The sequence below is a fragment of the Hylobates moloch genome, unplaced genomic scaffold (assembly GCF_009828535.3).
Source record: "Hylobates moloch isolate HMO894 unplaced genomic scaffold, HMol_V3 SCAFFOLD_18, whole genome shotgun sequence".
Taxonomy (NCBI): Eukaryota; Metazoa; Chordata; class Mammalia; order Primates; family Hylobatidae; genus Hylobates; species Hylobates moloch.
The window spans coordinates 34,901,364-34,925,889 of NW_026652293.1; the positions used below are offsets into that span (position 1 = coordinate 34,901,364).

Sequence of the window (24,526 nt, forward strand, 5' to 3'; positions counted from 1 at the left end):
GATCAATTCAATCAGAAATCTGGGAGGAGGATGGGCCCCAAACAAGAATTTTTAAAAACATGTATTTCCCACATGATTCTTATTTGCAATAAGGGTTAATTAAGAACTTCTTCTCAGTAGAAAACAGACCTGCAAATATTTCTAGCTCTGGGCATTATAAAAGTCACACCTGTAGCTACTGTAAGCAATTTACTTCGCTCATTTCCAAACTCTCAGAGATGGTGAGGCACAATCAGAAATCAGAGATGATGGAAAATGTGGGAAATAGCTCCGCAACTAGCAGGCAAGCTGGTTCTGCAACGTCGGCTCATCTTAGTTTCAGCTGTGTTTAGAGAAGACCATCTTAATGGTTCACAGAGCACTCCCTTATGGCTAAATTATTATGGGCCAACACTGATTCTTGTTTGCAACCTTCTGCAACAAACACACACATAAACACACACACACACTCTTCTCAGGATAAAATATTTTAAAACGCTGACTTTAAGATTTCAACAAAGCATTTAAGTATTTTTCTTATATATAAACAGTTCTTTCCAGAAGGAAAATCATAGCCATATGACCAACAAGAGGCTGCATGGATCACTGAGAAAACCGTGAGTGTCCACCCATGCTCTGTGGGTTGTGGTTTAAGATGACTCTTTGGACCTCAGATTCTTCATGTGTCAAATGAATCAATGGGACTCTCTGACTGCATTATACTAATGTTCTATAATCTATGATTCACTTTTCTAGAGGACTCAGCCAAGTTGGGGATTCCTTTTATTTATCTAGTAGATTAAACTCTTCAGACTCTTGAAGAGGTAGAAGGAAACGGTTGGAGATGAGCGAAGTGGTTTTGTTTTGTTTTCCTTCCTCAACCCCCTTCCTGCATCACTGAGCTGGGTGAACAGTTGCTAAGGAAAAAGCGAAATGTTCCAAACTAGGGGACTTTTTGGACATAGATTCTGAAACTTCAGTTGTGATGTTGGCTGGACAAAGTGGTTGGCTTTCTTTGTGGGGAATGGGCAGAAGAGAAGAGAAAGATCTGCTTTTCATATGTCAGAACCAATCATGAAATAAGTGGGCCTACAGACTAAGCTAATCATGCTTTTCTTTATTCACCTCATATAAAAGTCTCTTTAGAATGCATTTGAACACAATATATAATAATACTATAACATACATTGTGAGAAACGTTTGAAAATGATAAAATGTCCACCTGAAACAATGCAGCGTTCATAGACATACAAACCCATTGGTCATGCACATTTGTGCCATTTTCTGTAATTACTGAGTCACAATGCTGAACTGAAAGCATGAAACATATTTTACAAACTGAAACTGACATCAGTAAGAGGCCTAACAAGTGTTATCAGAAGAGGCTTCACATTTGCAAATTTGCTACATCAGTTCACATTTTATTATAAAAATTCACATTGTTTTATTGTTTTCTTGTGTAATGAATTGGAACAGGACATTCGTGCTTAATGGCAGGCAGGAAGCTAGCTCTTCAAAGTCAGTAGTTCGGGAGCATTCAGAAGAATCATCTGTGAGCAAATGTAGTGTTGCCTTTTGAACCAAAGCCACAATGATAGTAGGATCCAGTTATAACCCAACTCATGCCCATACAGATTTGGAGAGAACCTGGGTAAAAACTACATCCCATTGCCTCCTGCCCCTATCAAGCTATACAAAAGTAAAAGCTCAGTATAAACCACTTAGTATCTAATGTGAGAATATTGTTTCCAAAACTGGTTCATAAACGGGTTGTGCAGAAGTAGCAACTAGGGCAGGGAAAGGGCAGACCCTTTGAACAAAAGCCCACCCCTGTCCTCTCTGCCAAGGGGGCCGTATGTCTCTACTAAGTGACGTTTGGGTTATATAATACACAATACAAAACATTACAAGAAAAAGTCGTAACTCTTAGGCAGAGTTTTCTACACAAATTTAACACCACCATTGGCAGGCAATGTTAGATATATAAATTAATAACTTACAAAACATTACATTATATACATTAGGTAATAAATACACGGTTATAAACAGGAATGGAGGTGTTAGCGCAGAAGGCAGTGCAAGAGAAGGACGGCAGCATTACATTGAAAACAGCCTAAATGGGTGAAGAGAGGAGGTAGGGAACAGGGCCAGGGACTGCACAACTCCTGTGGGGGACAGGGTCCAAGACACAGCAGGGAACACTGCTGAGTTCTATGCAGACTCTTATGGTGAACGACACCACTGCTCCTTTCTACCCCCTAATTTGTTCAATTTTATTCTGTTTACAGCAAAAAGTTAAAAGTACTGTTGGAGGCAGGCAAACAGAGAGAAGTTTTAAGAGTGACTGTGGAGTTGGACTGGACAACAGGGGAAGGAAGTAAAATGTGGTTAGAAGTGTATCCTCTCTGTCTGTTTGCAAAAGTAACTGTAGTAAAGTGAAGGATATTGCCCAAGAAAGAAGGAAGACTATTTTCTTTCCCTTTTCCAGAAAGAGTCAAAAAAGTTTGTCAACTTTGAAAGCTTATCTGTGTAGAAGTTGATACTAAACTCTAGGTATTCAACAGGCATTTTAAAGACATGAAAATGTTTTACAAAAAAGGCACACAGGTTGGCAGACAAAGGGACAAGTGAGAAGATTCATAAATGAAGTTATTGGTCAGTGAGTTCAGTCACTATCGGGGATAAGTTCCTGAAACTTAGTGCAGAATGATCTCTCAGTTTTGTGTCTTCCATTTTCAAGCCATGTGTCTTGACCAGAACCGGCCCCCAGCAACAGCTTCAGCCCCTCTCCACCAAGCTTGCCAGCAAGGCAAGTCAACCGTGGGATTTCCTGAGCTGCTATTTGCTTCCTGGTCTTGCGTTCTGACTCCAAACTCAAGTAACTGAAAGGCCAGGTGGCCCTTGTCCTGTGCAGGTCTTGGCCCCCATGGTGGGCTGGCCCTACCATATAGCTGGCATGCTCATCAAGAATAGAATGTTCATCTCCACAGGGAGAGGGGGATTATGTATCCACTGGGGACTTGTCTTCTGTTGCAATATCTATGTCAGTCTCCCCCAGGGAATCTCTGTTTTCTGGATCAATCACACAAAGCGTCTTTGTGCTGCTGAAATAGCTGTGTCCCTCTCCCTCCTTCTCAGGTCCTTCAGAATCTTCCTCATCGAGAGTCAGTTCAAACTGAAACTTTTCCATCAGACCCTGGCAGTCCCTGTTCTGCTCGTCCAGTGGTGGTGAGGGACTTTGAGGTATCATGCTCTGATACCAGTTCCTGTTATCTTCTAAGGTATCGAGAATGTCCTGAGCATCAGGCTGTACCAAATCTGCCCAGGTCTCCCACAATGGATGGACAATGTAGTCGATGAAACCAACCTGGAGAAAAATAAGATTACACATCTGTTATTGTGATGGTGCTTGAAAAGTAAACAAGGTGTCCTGGTTTCCATGCAAAGAAAGAACATTAATAACTTCAGAAAGATCAATCATAATGGATTCCACGATTTGGGCACTCACAATACAGTGGGTCTTACGCTGAATGCAATCGATGTATTCTCTCTTAATCCTGGAAAGTAAGTATTGCTGTTTACTATTTACAAAGGCAGAAACTATGACTTATTGAGATTAAATATCTTGTCAGAGGTCACGTAACTAGTGAGTGGTGGAGCTGGGACTCGGCCCCAGCTTCACCTGATTCCAAAGCCCGTGTTCATCTCACTACAACAGACTGCATTTCCTTTTATGTGCACCAGATAAGAAGTCTGGATGGAATCCTCGTGATTTCCAGGGACCCAAAGACAAAGAATGACTTTGTCACTACTTGGATTCTGTGAGTCATTTTCTGAAGAAGGCAGGCCCAGGTCTAATGTGTTTTGACTCTATTTTTTCCTTGTTAACTTTAAAATATGTTGCTATTCCAAAGTGATGAGGAGCTGGCTCCTGACTACTCTGGAATTTCTCAAGTTCTGTGGAATGCTTTTGGCTGGTAGAGGAGTTTGATGAAACATGTGAAAATACTTTGAGCCCTGAAAGAAACGCATATCCCCTCGGTGGACATTCATGCAATTGTTTTGGATCTATAGAGCACACAGTCATTTCCAACAGGAGAAAAGAAGGGAAAATAAAAAACAATTAAGCAGTTCCTTTTGCTGGTGTTCCTGTGATTAAATACCAGGCTTATGGCTCTGTTATGGTTTACTCAGGGGCTATGCATCCTGCATGAGCTAGCAGTGTGGCCTTACGCTGGCCTCCTCATTGTTGGACAAACAGGAAACACTGGGGGTGGGGACAAGTAGAGAGAAAGAATAGGCACTAGTTGAATGAGGGAAGGGAATTCCCCTGCCATGGTCTGGGGGAGCTAGAGAGATGCTGCATTGGGATTTAGGGGTAGATGGGCAAAGGGCACCCACCCATGGGATATTATATGGGTCTCTTTCCACACTACTGGAAACTTTCCTTTATTAACATGTTGGTATTTGGCCAGTCATTTAATACATCCAAGTTGTACTGTACACAAGAACTTTGGTCATATGTGACTCTTTCATAAATAAAATATATATATATATACATGTATGATGTGTGTATATATATATGCATTTTCTTATTCTTCTTCTTTCTGGTGCTTTCCTAGCCTTAAAAAAGGAAGTTTCACAGCAAAGTCAGGGAATCTCTGATCTATACTGGTTACAAAAACTCGACCATACATGATTCAGATATTTCTCTCACTTCCACCCACCCCTTTTCCCTCCCTTTTGCTTCTTTATGTGTGCTTAATGAATGTTAGAGACTATTTTCAAGGTGTTTTCCAGGGACCCAAAATAACAAGCTCAAGGTAATGGAGAAAATTGAACAAGCTGAACACAGTGCAGTCATTTCCTTTCTTCGCTTGTTTTGCTTCTGCTAAGAAATGCTGAGAATCTTTTTGAAAGGTAGCTTCTAGTTCTTTATTCCCTAGATCACAGGACGAGAGAGCTGTATGAATCCTGAGAGGACTCAGTAAAGAGCTTTACTGCTGGGCCAGTCAGACAGTGTTCAGCAGAGCCCATCGGTGGGAAATACCAGAGTGGATAACGATGTCATGGCAACAGGAAGACCTGTCCCTAAGATGGAGAGTGAAGAGCTTTGGATGAGAGAGCTGCTGTAGTGGACCAAGAGGACAGCTTTGCACCTGACGTGCTGGGAAAATATCTACTTTATCTAGCTTGCAAGACTGTTTGGGGATCCAAGTAAGATAATGTATGGAAAATGTGTGAAATGCTCCACAGAACATCATATAAACATAAAACATCACTGCTATTAATAAAAAGGTGTTATTCCTCCTTACTGATTCATATCTTGTTCCACTTAAGCCTTTGGGCTATTTGAATTGACCCTCATTAACAATGTTAACTTGCATTTTTACAGTATATTAGACTTCAGAGCACTTTCACAGATTTTTTTTTTTTTTTTTTTGAGATAGAGTCTTGCTCTGTTGCCCAGGCTGGAATGCAGTGGCACCATCTCAGCTCACTGCAACCTCCGCCTCCTGGGTTCAAGCAATTTTCCTGCCTCAGCTTCCCGAGTAGCTGGGACTACAGGCACACACAACCATGCTCGACCAATTTTTTGTGTGTTTTTGGTAGAGACAGGGTTTCACCATGTTGGCCAGGCTGGTCTTGAACTCCTGACCTCAGGTGATCCATCCACCTCGGCCTCCCAAAGTGCTGGATTACAAGCGTGAGCCACTGTGCCCAGCCGTTTCACAGATTTTTTAAACTCATTTAGTTGGGTTTCTCTAAGAAGCAACAAAATAAAAATCGCAAAGGAACTGTACATTAATATTACAAGTATATGCAAATTAGGGGTATCCAGGTAGTAGGGAAGGAGGATAAATACTGAAAATAAACAATCCAAATATTTTTGGGATAAAGATCTTGGACAGTCTATTAACTCATTCTCAATCTCAGCTACTCGGCTCAGCCCATTCGTTTTCTTGAAAAATCTTTGTATGGATACTGATACTTTCCATTGCTGCATATTCTGCAGCTATTGGCATCTGGACATTTCTGTATTCACCTTCTCCAGACTATTGTCCCCTGTCCTAAGCACACACAGAATGTGTTGCTTTGGACACAACCAGAAAATGTCAGCATGTTCTCAAAAGCATAGAAGAATCCTTGGGAGGGAACACAAGACAGGGCTTTGACTATGCGGTAAAAGAGACTGCCTCTGGTGATGGTTGCAGCGGGCTTGATTAAGGACAGAAGATAAAAACAGAGGGCTGGAAGCAAGGATGAGGAGTAGAGCTCTTGAATGAAGACAGAGCTAGGAGAAATCCAGAGGGTTGGGATGGAGGAGACACCGATGTTCATGTTATTCAGCTGGATTTGCTAACGTCAGGGACAACTATCTAAATGATTTAGGGACACATAGTCCAAATTTTGATGGGTTTCTGATGACTACTTATCCCCACCCTGTGAAACTGAGTGTAATGGAGAAGTCGCATGAGTCCTGATTATAACGGAACAAAATGCGTAGTTGTCTCCTTATCATTTCATATATACATATTCTATTGGAAAAACAGAATTACATAGAACCCTCCAGCTCTATAATCAGCAGAGCTCACAAAAACTTTGAAAATCTCATATTAGATACCTGGGATTTTTCCACAGAAGCTGTGTGTTTATCACACATCGGGCTAATTTCCATTCCCCTCTCCCGCTCTTTGTCTCCCTGCTGGAAAAATTCCTCCATGATGCGGTCTGTCCATTGCCGATACAATTCCAAGGACTTGGTGGGGTTGCTCAGGTCTGCACAGTGTACCATGTTGCGAAGGACCTGAAATCATCAAGTTTTGGAAATCTCATAAAATTAGGTGTAAATACTGCCGGAACATCTCATCCCTCTCATCCTAGTACGCTTGGTACTAAACCCGAGAACATTTTAGTTGTATTATAATTATGACGTATGCACCAAAAAAAATGGAATTACAGTGGTGCTAGCCTGGATCAGTTATTTACCTTTATAGAGTCCCAAAGGGGAAAATGTGTGTCTTCTTAGACCGATAGTCATTGAATTTAAAAATTGGAAGGAACATTAGAGGTCAGATGTTGCTATCATTTTCTTTTCTCAGTTTGGAAAGAATGCAAAGAATTACTCAAAGTAGATAACTTCATATTTTCCACTTGTGGAAAGAGAACAGCTGATGGCAATTTGTATATCCAAAACAGACCTAACAAACTTCAAGTCAATGGGATTTAAATCCAAACACAAGCTTTTGGAACCAACAGTCACGTATGCCCTATTACAAATAGATTTTGCAATTTATTTATATAACTAATAAGCAATTCCACAAACAGGGATTTTTTTTTCCTCATAAATTAGAGGATAAACTTGAATGTCCATTTTCCTTAGCTTGTTCTTAAAATAAGCCCTAAGCTATAGGAGTAGCCTAGGATATACCAATAACTGAATTTATCTTTGTTTTCTTTTTCTAATTGTTGTTCAGTTTAGTTTGGTTTGGTTTGGTTTTGTGTTAAATCAAAGACTTTCATCAAATACCTGAATGCGATCGGTATAGTTGTCTAGGAGAAGAACTCCTGAACTTGTAACTTTCTTCGTTTCTACCATTGTCTTCAGGTCTGCCAGCAGGCTCATATGTTTAGACATATCAGTTGCTAACACCTTGGGTAAAAAGAAAATGAAAACTCTTAATAAATTCAGTCTATCAGAGAGAATGGCAGTAAGTAAGGAATGTAGAGAGGCTAAAGTCTTACCATGTCAATAACCATCTTCCTGAGTGTCTGACGCTGCTTCTTGGTGAGATTCATGAAGATGTCACAGTGTTCTTCTTGCAGCAGTTTGAAACCCACAGCAAGGTGATGATTTTCCAACACAGATTCATCATTATACATCAAAGCAAGTTCTGAATCTAATAAATCAGACCAAATGATGACTTCATTAAAAAGGGATATGATTTGAATGTTGGCATTATCTCAAAGTGAAATCAGACGTAGTTCTCTCCAAATTATTTCAAGAACCACCAGCTACATGCCATTTCCTCTTAGAGAAGCAGTGGCCCTCTACAAACAGAAGTCATCAGTTTCTAAGCAAAAAATGCTTCTACTGGTGTATAAGCTTTCCCTGTGATTAAAATTCATTGTATTTTAAATCCTTTCACTCCTTCTATATCTCAGATGAAGAATTTAATATCAGGTAAGGGCATTCCCGAGCAGCTAAACCCTATTTTTATGTGTCTTCAAAAATTCTGTACTTTGGAAAAGAACAACGTGAAAGTGCCACTAAACTTTATGAATTGTATTGAGATTTTCAAGCTATATTCACATTTTATATGCTCCCAAATCTCTGGCAATTGTGAATTTTGGATTGTCAAAGATAATGCTTGATGTAAAACTTCATTTTACTCAAATAACGTCACTTTTTAGAGCTTTCTATTAATACGATACTAAACATTACTACTTTTTGGGAACAATTCTGATGTCAAATTTTCTGTCTTTTGGCTCTCTCCACCAGAAATTGCAATATCTGGAAACCTAAGCTGCAGCTTCCAGCCTGCCTTTTATATAGAAGAATCACGAGCATCTTTTGTTAGACAGAAGTCTGCTTGAGAATATGGTCATCAGACTTATGAAACCACATTTTCTCTTAATCAAGAATACCAGACAAGTGGTGGTAAAGTGTTACTTAATTACAGGTTCTGTTACACATGTATCATTGCTTTAACAGTGTGCTCTTAGTTACAACCTCTGAGGAGTACTCTTGTTTTGTTCATCCTGTGATCAAGGCAACAGATCTACAAGCAGGCTTTATATGTTGCAGTGCTATAGGTGACTGTAGCAGATAGACCATTTTTCTATGTGAGGCTAACTGGCCTATATATGGATTGATTCATGACACCACACTCTACCAACTGATATAATCCATGCAGACAAGTAGCTGCCCCAACATTTTGTTTGTTCAACAGAAGAATGAAGTAAAAGAACCCAGTGTACTCCAAACCTAGGTCATTCAGATATTCTTCAGATAAAGGTCAAGGACTGATGATCAGGACTCTTTTACAGCAAGTAGCTCAAAAAGCATTGCTAGAAAACTGTCAGTACTTGATGTTATTCATGACTGCAATAACCAATATTCTCAAAGTACTTAGATTTCCAGCACTTAGAGATAGTGCATTATTTGAGAGAATGAATGGATTTTCAAAGGTATGAAAACTAAACATTTTAAGCATGACAAAAGCTTTGAGTATGGCTTGGGATCCTAAGGCTAGACCACCCCTGGTCACTCAGGTCATTGCTACTCCCAATCCATAATCAAATCTATGCAGTTGGAAGAAAATGTATAGAACTTTTTTTTTTTTTTTTTTGAGACGGAGTCTCGCTCTGTCGCCCAGGCTGGAGTGCAGTGGCGCAATCTCGGCTCACTGCAAGCTCCGCCTCCCGGGTTCACGCCATTCTCCTGCCTCAGCCTCTCCGAGTAGCTGGGACTACAGGCGCCCGCCACCGCGCCAGGCTAATTTTTTGTATTTTTAGTAGAGACGGGGTTTCACCGTGGTCTCGATCTCCTGACCTCGTGATCCACCCTCCTCGGCCTCCCAAAGTGCTGGGATTACAGGCGTGAGCCACGGCGCCCGGCCAAATGTATGGAACTTTTAATGACGCTTCCTTCTGAACTGTGGAAACTCATTCCAGTGCTTTTTATGGCATCTTATTTTTACTTGGAGGTTTCCATGTGCAGATTCAACATTTGTGGCTGCTTCCCAAGCAGATAGGGACAGTAGTGAGTTACTATGCTCTGTGCGAGAGTTTTGCATAATATAAAAAGTCATTATCATGGGATCCCCAAACCTTTTATTGTTCTTTATGAATAATTCCATATCTGTTATTCTTTCCTTACATATTGTATTTGCCAAATTTTGAGTACTTTTCATGGCTCCCCTATGACCCTCTCCAAGTTCTCCATGCAGCTCAAACATTGTGTTGCCAGACTGGACTGAGTATCCATGAAAGGCCTGACCAGTTTGAGAGAAACGGAAGGATTGCCTCATTATTATCCTTGTGATTATCCATAATGAAAACATTAGGAGGAAAAAAATTAAGCAGTGAATCATACAATTATCTGGAATGACTGCTCTAGTGGTGAACTCACTTGTGTTGATGAGAAACTGATTGGAGACTCCAGGATGATCAACGTCATGGATGGCAGCTGCAAAAATGGCAGCCAGGATTTCCAAATCTGTGAAGACAGCCTGTCGGGCAAATAAACACATTTAATTCCACATCCAATTTGCCTATCCTGCTTATTCAGTTTCATTTGTAAAGTATCCTGCTTTATTCTTGTTGGGAGAGGGATTGTTGATTTGTGTAATATCTCAATATACTAATTTAAGTAAATGTAGATTCTGTTCATCATCATAAAGTCTCTGATGTGAAAGGGATGATGGCCAGAGCTCAATCGCACATCAGGCCTAAAGGCTGATGCTTGGAAAGATATCAGCACAAACCTCATGGAGTGTGTAAACGTCTAATGTTTGTTTCTTGGACCAGTGGTGTGGCAGCATGGTGCTTATGTAACACAAGCAGATACAAGTCAAAGAAGCAAGTCAGAGGGGCTCTGCTGTGAGACATAACAACCTTCATATATTCCTAGCTGAATAACTTAGAGAAAAATGGCCAAACTCCCGACTCATAAGATAAGCAATAAATTATTTCCCAAAGCTAAATTTATGGCGTGGTCACAAGCTTTTAGATATTATTCATTCATTCAGTACGTATCCACTAATCATTTACTATGGGCAAGATTTGAGAACCTTTCTAAGAAGTGAAACCTGAGGCCCCACTGCCCAATTCCTTCATGTCGTGTCATGAAGGCTTCTCTGCCCCCACCCATGCACAATGATTCAAACCTAGTATTAATAAGGCATATATTGGTGCTCATTCTAGGGCTGAAATGTCTTTCTTCATCCGCTGTGATTAGTTAAATCTTCTGGTCCTTCAAATGCCAGCTTGAGGTGGGTTTCCACCTCTCCTATAAAGACCACTCACATTACTCAAGCACTCATTGAGCTCTCCCTTTTCTAAAAAGTTTGCAGCACTCATGGCCAATTTCTGGCCACATAGTAGGTATACTATTAATAACAGTGGGCAGTTGATAAATAGTGTTGCCTCACTCTATGATACTTAAACAGGGTATAAAAACAGTACTCTTTCTCTCCTTCAGAGGGATCAAATACCCTTAGCTCTATCTCACTTTCTCAAGATTTCTTGGGTGTCTTTTCTTAGAAAATATGCAACTCAAGCAATATAGTTGTGGCCAATCTTTTTTCACCTTCCAAACTGAATCTGTAAAGGTGAGGCTGGATAGGGCATGGCCAGTCTCTTCCTGCAGTGGTCCAGCACATTTTGGGAGTACTTGACCATCATTTTCATTTGTCAAGTAAGAATATGACCTGCTGTACACATTGTTGATGATATGGGTATACACAAATGCATTAATCTATGAAGGAAGGAGCCACAGCCACCTTCTCAGAGTTGGTATGGCAAATATGAATATTGTTTTTCCTTGTTTCAGCATTATTAATTCTTCCGTTCTAGATTTTTAGTTACTACTTCTTCAACACATTGCATCAGTTTTATAATTTTTTAGGAGAATAAGCCTCTGGATCCTTATTACTAATAAGAAATATAGACAGTATTTTATATTTCTGTGATATCCCCCTGGGAATATAATGCTCTATATATACCTAGGGTGACGTTGGGCAGTTCAGATAAGTAATTGCATATTGAGAATATACTATCTACCAGACACTGAACAAGACATTTTGAGGCACGCTGCATCCCTTATTAGAAATACAATGAAGAATAAGACATGATTCCTGCCCTGAAATTCTGTTAATTGCTTTATAGTTAAATATTTTTAATAGTAATAGACGTAAAGGGAAGGTTACTCTGATATTAGAAAGCAAAACAAGTAGAAATGTCATTCATTTTTTATAAATAGCTCAGTTAATAGATGTGATAAATTTTATAAAGAACCTGTTCAAGTATGCAGGGTGGTCTAATTACTTTAATTTTGTAAGTATATTGTATATTGTAAGGCACTTTTTAAATTTTTTTACTTTATTTTTTTTAGAGACAGGGTTGCCCAAGCAGGAGTCCAGGGGAGCAATCATAGTTCACTGTAACCTTGAACCCCTGGGCTCAAGCAGTCCTCCCAACTCAGCCTCCCGAGTAGCTAGGACTACAGGGACATGCTACTACATCCAGCTGGTATGGCATTTTTGAAGGAGGCCGGGCAGAAATGCAAAACAGATCATAACTACTCACGTCTAATGCTGGTGTAGAAAGGAGAACATGGGTCGACTGGGCTACATCAGCAGCGTGCAGGCTGTTGTGATATGCCACGTCAGAATGGTAATGGTCTTCTAAAGTCATCATGTAGGTTATAAATGTGTCAGATGAGATTCTGAATGTCTTTAGGAGGTCTCTTTCCTATGTTGTAAAATGGATTAGGACATAAATAAGTGGATGTCCAAAAGTTGAGGAAAGTTAAATCAGAAAAGTAAGATGGAAAAAAAAATCATGAAGAGCCATCCAATTGGAAAGCCAGTATTCACTCCTGTTCACTCACCTGGAATATAGCATACATGATGCATGTTAGGGGCCTATTGTGGGAATATCCAGCCACATTAAAGATGTTAAGACCCCATTTGTTCAGGTCTTCCAGCTCCTGTAATTAAAAATATGAAGGAATTTAGGAATAAGGAAAGTTGTGCTAACATGCCTCATTCTTTTAATTTATTTTTTGGACACTGGCTGTTTAAGTCTTTAGAGTGTCTCCTTAGAGTGCTTTAGTTGTGTGAAAATCTGAAAGTTAAATGGCCTAGGAGGTCAGGTGTCCTCTTCATGATAGCTACAAGTTTCTGAACATTTTTTATTCAGAAAAAGGAGAGTATCTATTTATAAATTTAGTTGCTGACCTATATTGGACATGCATCAGTCTTCAACCAATGTTGCTTTCAAAGGTGGCCACAAGTGAATAGAGATCACTCTAGTTCAATGTCCCTGTCTCTCCCCTTGCTGCTTACTGGCCCATTAGTGACAGCTGGAAAACAGTCTCAGGGAAAACTCCTCTGCCCTTTGGTTATCATCACTGAAGGCCAGATCAGGAAGACTCAGCTGTCAGAATGTGCATAAGTCAACCCAATTTAGTGTAAAAGGTCATGAAGAATGCCAGTCACAAATTACATCCTAGGGCTCCTGGGCCACAGATGGACCTGGAAGAAACATCACTCAGGCCTGTGTTGTGAGATTATTCCAAGGTTACCTGATTTAAGGACCAATTTATTTCATTCTTAATAACTATCCAGAGTAAGTGATCCAGGCTCTCCACCATGACTTGGCCTAATGTTTAATCAACTTTCCTCTAATGACAGCTTTCAAAAGGTCTTACTGCTAACAGTAAGCTCATTTCATATTCTCACAAGGCTGAGAGGACCTCAGCAGTCACTTTGTGTGCCCTCCTAAAGGATGTACGAATTCTTTCTATGCCTCCCTCCACTACTGGAGTTTGGGCTCCAGAGTCAGTGCTGTCAGTTTCTCTTTATTTCTTTTCCAGCACTACCGATTAGTGCAGATTTTCCCATTGGTCCTTGGCATACAGTCCCTGAAATGTCCTCTGGGATAATTCAGACCTGCCTATTGACCTTTCCTTGGATTTTCCCCATGTCTCTTCAGAAGGATTCTTCATTCATAATGAACTGTCCATAACAAATCTAATTCAGGAAAAAAACAAAAAAAAAGTGGTTCTTTGGTATGGAAAAAGGATCTTCCATCAGATGCCCCAACAATGGCATTCTTAATAACTACCCAGCATAAGAGATCCAGACTCTCCCCCAAGACTTGGTGTCATGTTCAATCAACCTTCCTCTAATGACAGCTTTCAGAAGGCCTTACTGCTCACAGTAAAGTCATTTAATATGAGCTTCCCTAACACAAAATGTAATGATAATGCAAAAGCAATCCATACTATTTTCTAAAAGGTATACGGTCATCCGTCTGCTGTAAAGCAGAGAGCTACGTGCACAAAACCTGAGCTTATACACACCTTGGCCAGGTGATCTTCATTTTCAGTGTTGACTCCAAAGCGTGAGATGCTTGTATTGTTTAAGCTTGAACTATGCATTAATTTCTTCACTCCACTTATCTGGGTCATGAGCTGCTGCTTTTTCTTCTTCTCCCTGTCTTTCTGGGTAGGAGATGGGATCTCCACATCATTCTGCTTGTCTGCAACAGACAAAGGAATATGTTTTTCAGCACACGTGTCTATGAGAATCCACTGCAATATTCAAAACAACTCTAACCATCTATAACAGCTTTAGAATCTTATAAAATCTTGTAGCACTATTTCACTGTATCTCTAGGGTAGTTCTATGAAGTAAGTGTGGAAAATATAAAATTTGTTGAGAAAAATAAGAAGATTTGTTGTTCCATGTTATTGCTGGGCAAATTAAGGCCGAGAGGAGCTAAGTAACTTGTCCAGAAAGCAGCAAAAATAGGACCCAAGACCAAATCTTCTGTTTTCAGTGTAATTTAGGAGTGTATAAGGAGTATACACTTACACATTTGCAAGGTGGGGCACCAATACTTATATGTAGATTTTTAAATAAAGTGATTAACATGTTTTTGTATAATAAAATGTTCATCAGATTAATAAAAACACAGGCTTCATGATCTGCTCATCTTATTTTTACTTAAAAAAATTTAAAAATCCATATGGCTTTAGCAAGGGCTCAGTTTAAATAAGCAGTGTATATGTTAGAAATATAAATGGTTCATAATCCTCAATTACTTTAAGGGCTTGGTTTATTACCATTTGAGGTTTAGAGGAAGACTATAATTTCGGTTTTATTTCATGCCTGGTGCCTATTAATTCTACCAATAAATAATAACAATAAGGCCTCTTGTTTGTAATAAGCATTACACTTATTAACATATTTAAGTTTATTAAATATTTGTGATACTTCATAATATTTTTTAAAATTATGTTACAACAAGGTAACAGTAGAGCTAGGATTAGTGAAAAAAAAAAATGTGCCTACCTGCTTATAGAAGCTCTTTCCTTTACCTTGTGCTATTAAAAATATCAGCCATCAAATATTCCATTTCACTTCACAGGGAGATGTATCTTCAGTACTTCTGAAAAAAATGCATGAACTCTTTCAGGCCACAGGGATGCTGGTGGGTGCACAGACGCAATTATTAAATTGCATAAAAACTACTTTATTGAACTAAATGACACCCTGTGGCTGAAAGAGTTAATGCAGCTTTCCAAAGTACCTACATTTACCTCCACTAGTTACAGTGAAAATTAGTAGGAAGACAATTTTGCCATTTGAAAATGACATGCTCCCAGATGGCATTTTGGGATCTAGACGATTTGTTTTGACTCTTGCAGATAATGGCACAGTCACATGTTTTCCCCAGAGACCTCTGGCTGCTCATAGGCCCCAGTGGATACACTTCATCAGAGAAAGCGGATACACTTCATCAGAGCAAAGCAAGCACAGTGAGACAGTACTAGCTTCGTGTATACCTCACCTGCTCTCTGTGGGACTGAAGCAAGGGAATTATCCGTCCCTAACATATCAATATTGTCTCTAGGTGTCCACAAGCTCCTACACTCACAAGCCTATGACTTTTGCTTAGGAAGGAATTTTAGTGGTCATCTCAATTAGTTTAGGGGTTTCCAACCTAGTCCAGCATCAGAAGCACCCAGGAAACTTCAGAAAAATACAGATTTATAAGCCCCACCCAACCCTACTGAATCAGTATTTTTTTTTAGAAGATTCCCGAGTGACTTGGATAATCAGAGTCAGGTTTAAGAACCAGTAACAATCCCACACTCTCATTTTTCAGATGAAGTCAGCAACTTGCCCAAGCTCAAAGGGCAACTTATTTAACAGATATTTATTTTGCAATTACTTTGCTCCAGACACAGTGATTTAATAGTATAGAACCCAGGCCTTGAGGTTCCTGTCAAAAATCTCTTTCCTGCCACACGATCTCTGACATAAAACTTATATATTATATTAGTTCGAAATCACTTTTCTCCCTGTCACTTTACTCCTAGTAATTACTACTTTTTGCTAAAATGAAAGGCCACCATAGGGCCTGCCTTTCTAACCACCATTCTTCACCTCTGGTTAAAGAGGCTCTTAGATTCTCCTGTGTCACTGCACATATAACCATTTCTAGTAGGACCAGCAGCCTTTTCCCTTTGTTTAATTAAAGATTCCCTGCAACAGTGAGTAATTGAGCTGAACCACTACTGTGTCTGGAATACTGCAATAATGAAGAAGACCATTATTCACAAATAGTGCCAATTTGACATTAATGGGTATTTCCCTATGCAGGCACTGGAACAACTAATAGGTTTCCCTATTCTGAATTTCCTCTATTAAATGCTTAGCCAGCACAGTGTGGAAATAATCAGAAACTCAGACTCAAAAATATCACAATAAACACTGAGTGAATTTACATTTATGGAACAGTCAGAATACAGTGAGCAAACAGTTGGCCTGTGTAAAACAAACAAAAAGCGGATACAAAAAGTAGTCTCATCCAAATTCTGTTACTGGCATAATTTGAGGCTCATGTCTTGCTAGATCACACTTTTAAATTATGTAAAATTCCTAAGCTCTTTTCCTTGCATCTTGAAAATTCTAAGTTCTAGGTTTTGAGAGGGTAAGTAGAGGATTTAAAAGGATAACTTTTCTCTGTTCATGAAAATATTAACTAAATTGTAATGTAACATGTAAAAATCTTGCATTATTTATTCTCCTTCTCCCTATGTCCTGCTTTATTTCCCTTGAAATTAGACACTTCTATTTCCCCTTGTACCAGCAACTTGGAGCCCATTCTATGACAGCATCAATGAGTGCCTGGACTGGTAAATATAGTCTACTGCCTGCCTTTCTCCCTGTCCTCCTGCACCACTTTTTTTTTTTTAAAAGATAGGAGCAACACAAGTTTCACCTATCTCTGGATTAAGGGATTTCCCTCCTCCCTGGATGACACATTTTTAACATTTAATGGCTCTTATTGAGATATTGCTCTTCAAGTTTAAGGTAAATTGCTAAGATCTTCTTAGTTTGTGCTCACTGAGGTGGTTGCCATGGTCTTACAGGAACATTTTATATTATTAGAAACTGTTAATACTTTTTTTTTTTTTTTTTTTTTGAGACAGAGTTTTGCTCTTCTCGCCCAGGCTGGAGTGCAATGGTGTGATCTTGGCTCACTGCAACCTCGATCTCCTCGATTCAAGTGATTCTCCTGCCTCAGCCTCCTCAGTAGCTGGGACTACAGGCATGTACCACCATGCCCGGCTATTTTTGTATTTTTAGTAGAAACAGGGTTTCACCATGTTGGCCAGGCTGGTCTCAAACTCCTGACCTCAGGTGATCTGCCCATCTCGGCCTCTGAATGTGCTGGGATTACAGGCGTGAGCCACCATGCCCGGCCTGTTAATAAACATTTTATTTTTAGCTCCAACAATCCTGATTCCTAAAGACTTGTTTCCAAAATGATATATGTATTAGTTAAGAGTCCTTATGTGATTTTCTTCTATATGTTCTGCGTTCCTAACAGCCTTCTTTCCTCGTTAAAGGATTGACAGGGTATTTAGGTATAGATGTCAAGAAAGCCAAGTCCTAGTTCTGGCTGAGGAAAGTATTAGCCAAATGATCTTGGTCAAGTTACCTCATCCCTCTGGGTCCCCAGTTTTCTGTCCTATAAAATGAGGGAATTGGACTACAAGGTTTTAGGGTCCCATGGAGATCAGAAAGTTTATGAAGAAGGCTTCATGGTCTTCCAGGAACATTCATCATGCTCACAGGATAAGACTAAGAGTTCCATGCCCTTCACTGGCAGTCTGGAAACAAACTTCGTTTATTTGTTTTTTGAGATTGTCAGATTACAAGCCTAGGGTTCACCACAGAGAATCTAGATGGCCAGGTATCTCTTAGCAAAACTGATAAAGTCAGTTCATATCAGAGTTATAGTAAGTTAGAGTTGGAAGGGATTTGAGAAGTCATCTATACCAGTGCTCCCATTTTACAAGTGAGGCAACTGATGCATCTTTTGTTAATATTATAGGTTTTTTTCTTCCTATATTTTCTCAAGAATATTTAAAATTCTAATTTGCCTATCTAGTCTGTTTGATGGGGTTTACCACATACACCCTCAAACATACACCCACTGACACACACCACCCTCTTAATGCTAAGAGCCTATAAGGATTGAGATTCTAATAACCTTCCTCAAAAATTTGTTCTTGAATTTAATTTTTGGAACAATGAGAAGCCAAATGACTGGTTTTGCTCAAGAGATCTGCCTAAATAGCAAGCAGAATAGGCAAGAAAGTTGACATTTGCTTCATCTTGAGACAGTGTTGAGACTCAGAGCTCATATTTAGCATCTTTTTAAATTTTTATTTTTTCCTACTCTGAGGAATGAATCATCTTTATCATCTTATCAGCTTTCTTTCTTGGTAGCCTATGGTGATAAAAAAGATTAATTAGTAGACTAAGATATTCTTGTTGTCCTTGATAAGCAGATATTGAAAGAGACTACAAACGAAGAGGACTGCTTAGGTCCAGTCTTGGATGATTAAGGGCTCAGAGATTTCATATAACTTTAACTCTAGTAGTGAGTGTCTCTTCTGAGAAGTCTTCAAGCCCTCATATTTTAAAATGCAATGCTTACGAAGACAAAAATGGGTTCTTGCAGTTTTGATTTTATTGTCCTCTCCCACAGTCATTAACCTGTAAAATGTCCCTAAAACAGCTCCCAGTTAATGAAAAATCACTGGGCATTACACAGAGCCAGGTGTATCTGAAATGCTCAGCAGAAGATCCTCGTCTACAAATGGATAAAAGGAGAAGAAAAGGATCAGTATTTAATGCTTTCTGTAGAGTTAGATTCTAGTCACCTCTGGGAGCTAGGATGGATGAAAATTCTTCTCCTTTGTTCTCTGACAAAGGCGTTGCAACTGCAGCTGGAGAAAATCAAGTGCTGCAGACACTCACATACTAGAAACTGTTAGAAAGGCACTTGTTAATCATGTCTGGTGACCATCCACTGCAGAGTAATGCAGTAAGCTCTGTATGAGGCTGCTCAAAGAGAGGGCTGATTGATCTGCTGATAGCAAGAACTGCTTTGGTGCTAGAGAAATAGGATTGATTTTAGAAATAAAACCGGAAAAGGTATTTGTTTCAATAAGACATCAAGGAAAATGCTCATTGATTTAATGCTATATGGCTGTTCCAAAAAGAAGAGAGGATGCAGTGTTCAGCTGTGAGAATGGGTCACTTCCCTGGAAAATGAGGTTTCATAAGCAAGCATAATTTCAGTAGCAATTTAAAGTCAACAAAATCAGAATCTAAATGCCATCCATTTACTTTGATGTACAGATTTGCAGATTCTATAGGACTTCTTAAATCAAAATAGTCCAAATAGGTTCGTTATACAAAAGTGCCTTTAAGACTGAATTCAAAAATCCCAAACAATCAAATAACATGCATGACAATAGTTGAGGACCATTCATGCAATCCTTTTGGTCAGCAAATCATGTGTTAAATACCAGTAGTGTAACAACAGAGAATAATAGATAAAGCATCAGATTGGGAAGAGAATGAGGCTGCTTGCAGAAGATTAAATCCTTCAGATAATATTAAAATTCTCCCCCTTACCATCCATTTATCTTTAATAAATAACTTAGCAAAGCAATAGTCAAATTATTTCCAAAGCTTGTTCTCAAGGACCAAATCACTATAGAATTATTCCTCAACCATACCCCCTACAAAACATCATAGAGGAAACCTTTTGCTCAAAGCTCAGTTATTGAAGGAACTGAAAGGCTACCATATCAGAGGAGCCAACGGAGCTGCCTCTCGGGCTTGGGTGATTGGATTTCCCTCATTACTTCAGAGGTCTTAGCAAAGATGGAAGTAGGCAGGCAGACAAGGTGGGGCTGAGGGACATTTAAATACAATTAGCCCATAATAACCCTCTGTCTTGGATGGGTATTTTAATTCTTTTTTTTTTTTTTTTTTTCAAAAACATGATCTTCCTGCTTATATTTTTTCTTTTGAAGACTGCCTTAGTTATTATTTTAAATGGATTTTTCTATGACTCAACTCCATCCCAAATTCACATGGGGATGTTCTTGATAGGTTGTAGAAATTAATTCTGAAAACCCCAATTATAAAACAGGTTTTTCCCAGTTAATATCTTACCTAGGAAAGTATTTGAAATGTATTCAGACACCTGGTTCCCTGATCGGCTCATCTCTGAGAGGTGTGTCAGCTCCCGGTTCAGCATTCTTTTGAACTGTTTATAAAGAACAAAAAATGCATTAACCACTTTAAAAAGAGCAAATGTTCACTTTAAATGTTTCCGACTTTACTGTCCAGGAATCAAGAGGTCGGATGAGCACATACCATTAGATAAATAATACTGTTTCTACAAAATATATCTCTTCAATTTGAAATTACTCCAACGTCACTTTTGGAAAAGGGGTTTTCTTAAGATTTCTTAGAATTAACATCTGATTACTTTTGAAGATGCAAACATAGGAAAAGGAATTTTAATAGAGGTCGAGATAATTCCACTTGAAACTGTAACTACTTTTAAAAATACGTTTGTCTGAAATTACCTCTAAAATATAATTTAATAACCTATTTGGTGAGAGGAGATAATAAGTGAAAAGTTTAAGGGAAAAAGAAAAAAAAGCATCTTTTAAAAGACAGAATTCAGTAAAAAGAACAGGATTAAAACACAGCATAGTACACTTAAATAAAATGTAATATAACATGCTCTTATTTCAAAATAAGAGGTCCCAGTGGGTTAAATGAACACACAAATTAAATCATTACAGATGTCCTCTACTTCACAAAAAAACACACAGAGGTACGTTTCACATTTTATCAAAGACACAGAACACAATCAAATTAACCCACCTTGATGTAACCCCAAGATACAGATAATAAATAATTTGCCTCGGGCATTTTGGAATGCTCTCCTTGCCACAATCCACAAATCCCTTTGAAAGAATTCACAGTTCTGAGAGAGCAATCCTGAAAGGATCAGGAAAGCCCTGCAGATTCAGTGATAAAATAATCAAAACTTAGAAAAGACAAAAACCTCCAAAACGTATGGCATTTCCTAAGCCAAACAAAGCCCATCTTCGCACTCCATTCTTGCAAGAAGTCTATGCTCCCTGCTTATTTCCTGGCAGAAGAGAGTAATGAAATCAGGAATTGCACGAAGGAGCAAGAGCCTGTCCAAATGTATTCAGCTGGCTGGTTTGAAGCACTTATGAATTATGAATAGCCCTGGTGGCCGAAGGGGTTTCCACTCTTCTACATTAGTCCTACTCGGCTGAACTCTGCAAGGAAGAAGCAATTCTTCTTTCCTGAGGAGTTGCCAGACTAGGAAACACAGCCATCTTTTAAAAAGGAGAAGATTAAAATGGAGGAAGCCCCATGAATATTTAAGTAAATCTGAAGTCGGTACCCTCCCCCATTTCAACTAGGTGTTCCTTAACCCTCTCTCTCCACTGCAGACCAGAATTCTGCAGATGCAGCCTCTGCACAAAACTCCAACCGCTCTAATTGATCAAAGTGATGATGCATTTGATTAATCGACTTTCTGAACAATTAAACAAACATTTAAAAAAGGTTAGGACTGTGGCTGTTTTCAGACTAGGCTGCCGGTAGAAAAGAATTTTTGTGAACTAGCTTTTTGGAGGACACACCAAGCGTGTGCCAATGCATTTAGCCTCTTTTCATAGTAAAATGAATGGGAATAGAATTAATTTATTTTATTTGAAAAGTACTTCCTATGCAGCATGTAAGTTTCTGCCCTCCATCAGCTCATTAATATGCATATTAGATTGCATTCGACAAATGTATTAAACTCTTTTAACCTTTCCATCTAGGATCCAGAGTGTGTTAGGAAATATGAACATTCATTTACTGAAAGAATGGAGAATCGTTTGAGATTTAGTGTTACATCTTCTAACTCACATTAGAAATCTGAGGATTTAAATTAATTTTTATTTTATTTTAGCAATCCAGGGCATGTTGAGAAAGTCATTCCTTCCCTGCAGATTTCTCTCTCCCTTCTTCCCAGCCCCTCCCTTCTCCTTGTCAGTGTTAAAGCAGAGGCAAGGGGAAACACTGGAGCTTTACCGCAGTGGGATTCCCCGCCCCAGGTTCATCCCATTTCCCTCCTCATCTTTCCCCTCTGTTACCCTACCCCTGTACTCCCAGGATTTCATTTATAGCAAGTTGAAGGAATAGCAAAGCACCATGGCAACAACCCCAACTTGCAATTGGCTCTTTTTCCTGTGAGGCATTCCCCTTTCAAATGAGCATCCGCATCCAACAATAGCTTTATTTCAAGCATCCAAGCCGGGGGTCATGCCATCGCCTGTGACTAGGAGACCTGGCTTTTGGAGGTGAAGCCAATGCAAGTCAGTATTTCTGCCTGCTGGCTCACTGCACCATGCATTGTTCTCAAAGATGTCCAATCATCCTCCTTCTGGGTAACCCTGCTTGCGTATGTGTGTGTGTTTCCCATGATACAATATGTTTGTAACCAGGCATCTCTGCATCAATCATCTCAGCTAGCGTATTTTACTTATTGAAACTCTGTGCAATTTTGAATCCCAGGTGAATCACATGAATTCTAAATTATTTAGTTTTAAAGACACAACTGCTCAGTCACAATGGCCTCTCATTTTAAATCCTCAAAAGACAGGCACCTAGGCTGAAGGCTCAGAAGCTGAAGAAAACAAGTTTATATGCTCTGACCGATAAGCTGAATTTTGGCAAAGAAGTAAACTTTAATTGGATCATTGTAAAAATATCTTGTAAAAAGCTTAGAGACAGATGATTTCTTCCATAATTTTCTCTGCACTAGACTTAGGCAAATATAACATTCAGACAATTGTCTCATTTTGGCTCCTTTAGTCTCTCTGAAATACTTAGAAATGTTTTAGAGTCAGTCAGGTTTGTATTAGTTCAATAATGCCCTTTTTTCACGTATTTGCCAACCATTTATTGAATACCTAAAATGACCAGGGAAAAGAGTGATGATATAGCAGTGAAAAAAAAAAAAAAAAAAACAAAGGGACAAACAAAAACTCTTTTCATGCTTTTAATCAGCTTTCATTCTAGTAGGAATAGATATATTAGGGCATGTTGTTTAACCACAACAGCAAACAGTCTGGAGAGGGTAGGACCAGTTCTTTATTAGCTATATTAGCATCTCTACTCAGAAGATAGGAGCAGGTAGAAATTGAATCATAAAAGGCTATAAGGGGAAAGACTTCTCTGTTTATTTTCTTTCTATAGCCTCCCATTGCCACAGGACCCTGTTGGGATACATTGTCAATCACTTTCAATATGGGATCAGGGAGGAGGCTCTCAGCTGCAGGGCTGAAAATAAACCAAACTCCTCACCTTTCCCGCAGAGTTTACTGAAGGGATCAGTGTACTCATGTAAGTCATTAATAGATGAATATCACCTTCCTCCTTCCCAGGCCTAAACTAATTCTCCTAGGAGCATTTTGCTAAGGGCATAGCAATGCTACCAAAAAACAAAGTCATCTTGAGGCAACCATAAAACACACAACCTGGCGAAGTATGCAAATGGAGGTCACTTAGTGTCAGAAACTAACCTAGTCCTTTAAATGTTGCTTAGCAACAACTGTTGGTTTTCCTACTCCATAAGGGAGGGCCCAACCACACTGACGTGAAGGCAATCATTGCTCTCATCAAAAAGCACTTATGAAGGGCCCATTTATGTTGGGCTCTGTACAAACTAAGAAAGGCAGACATGGCCTTCAAGGAGCAGACGGCGGGGGGTAGAAGGGTATCTTTTACATTCTAGTATATGTAGAGTCCAATTAGTATGACTAGTGTTTAACTGTGTGATGAGACACATTAAGAAATAGAATAGATATGAATTATGTTTGAAGTTAAGCCTGAGGAGACAGTTGAGGAGCTAGGCTTAGTTGGGCTTTCAGCATCTGACTCCCACATGTGAGTGTTTCTGTTGAGCCAGAGGCAGCCACAATGTGGTAGACAAATCTTGACTTTCCATTCTCAGCTCTCACTCTCCTGTGTAGTTACATCACCTCTCGTGTAAAATGAGACTGATCAGCCCTAACATTTCATACTTGTATGATAAATTCTGTGGCTGCCTCCTACAGTTTGGACACATTATTTACCAGCAACCAAGACTTCCCAGAAAACAAAACTCCCTCTACATGACTGAGGAAAACAACTCAAATTGAAAATGCTTCAGACCATAACAAAGGAAGGGAAGCATTTATCATCCCTCAGAGTTTCATAGTGTAAGACTTTTGGAGTCTATTTATTGTTACATGTTTCATCCAGACTTGAAGGCAAAATAGCTCCTGGGTAAAACTGTGTCCCAAGGAGTTACTGGATTGGAAGGAAATGGCCACTATTTATTTTATTAAATGCAGTAG

At 39.2% G+C, this 24,526-nt stretch overlaps 1 protein-coding gene across 5 annotated transcripts in view; it reads right to left on the reverse strand.

Moving 5' to 3' along the window:
• Nucleotides 1-1,081: 1,081 nt before the first annotated feature.
• Nucleotides 1,082-24,526, reverse strand: part of PDE4B (phosphodiesterase 4B) — a 587,629-nt gene continuing 564,184 nt past the window's right edge. For 4 of the 5 annotated variants that reach the window (XM_032137056.1, XM_032137057.2, XM_032137058.2 and 1 more), the window contains 9 exons: nt 20,262-20,355; nt 14,072-14,250; nt 12,596-12,694; nt 12,292-12,456; nt 10,115-10,214; nt 7,726-7,880; nt 7,511-7,633; nt 6,605-6,787; nt 1,082-3,346 (listed from right to left, as the gene is read on the reverse strand). In XM_032137056.1, the coding sequence (XP_031992947.1) occupies nt 2,981-3,346; nt 6,605-6,787; nt 7,511-7,633; nt 7,726-7,880; nt 10,115-10,214; nt 12,292-12,456; nt 12,596-12,694; nt 14,072-14,250; nt 20,262-20,355 (1,464 nt within the window). In that variant the 3' untranslated portion in view covers nt 1,082-2,980. Of the gene's footprint in view, nt 3,347-6,604; nt 6,788-7,510; nt 7,634-7,725; nt 7,881-10,114; nt 10,215-12,291; nt 12,457-12,595; nt 12,695-14,071; nt 14,251-20,261; nt 20,356-20,984; nt 21,448-24,526 lie in introns of those variants that run through there. The other variant, XM_032137060.2, reaches the window with a different exon arrangement.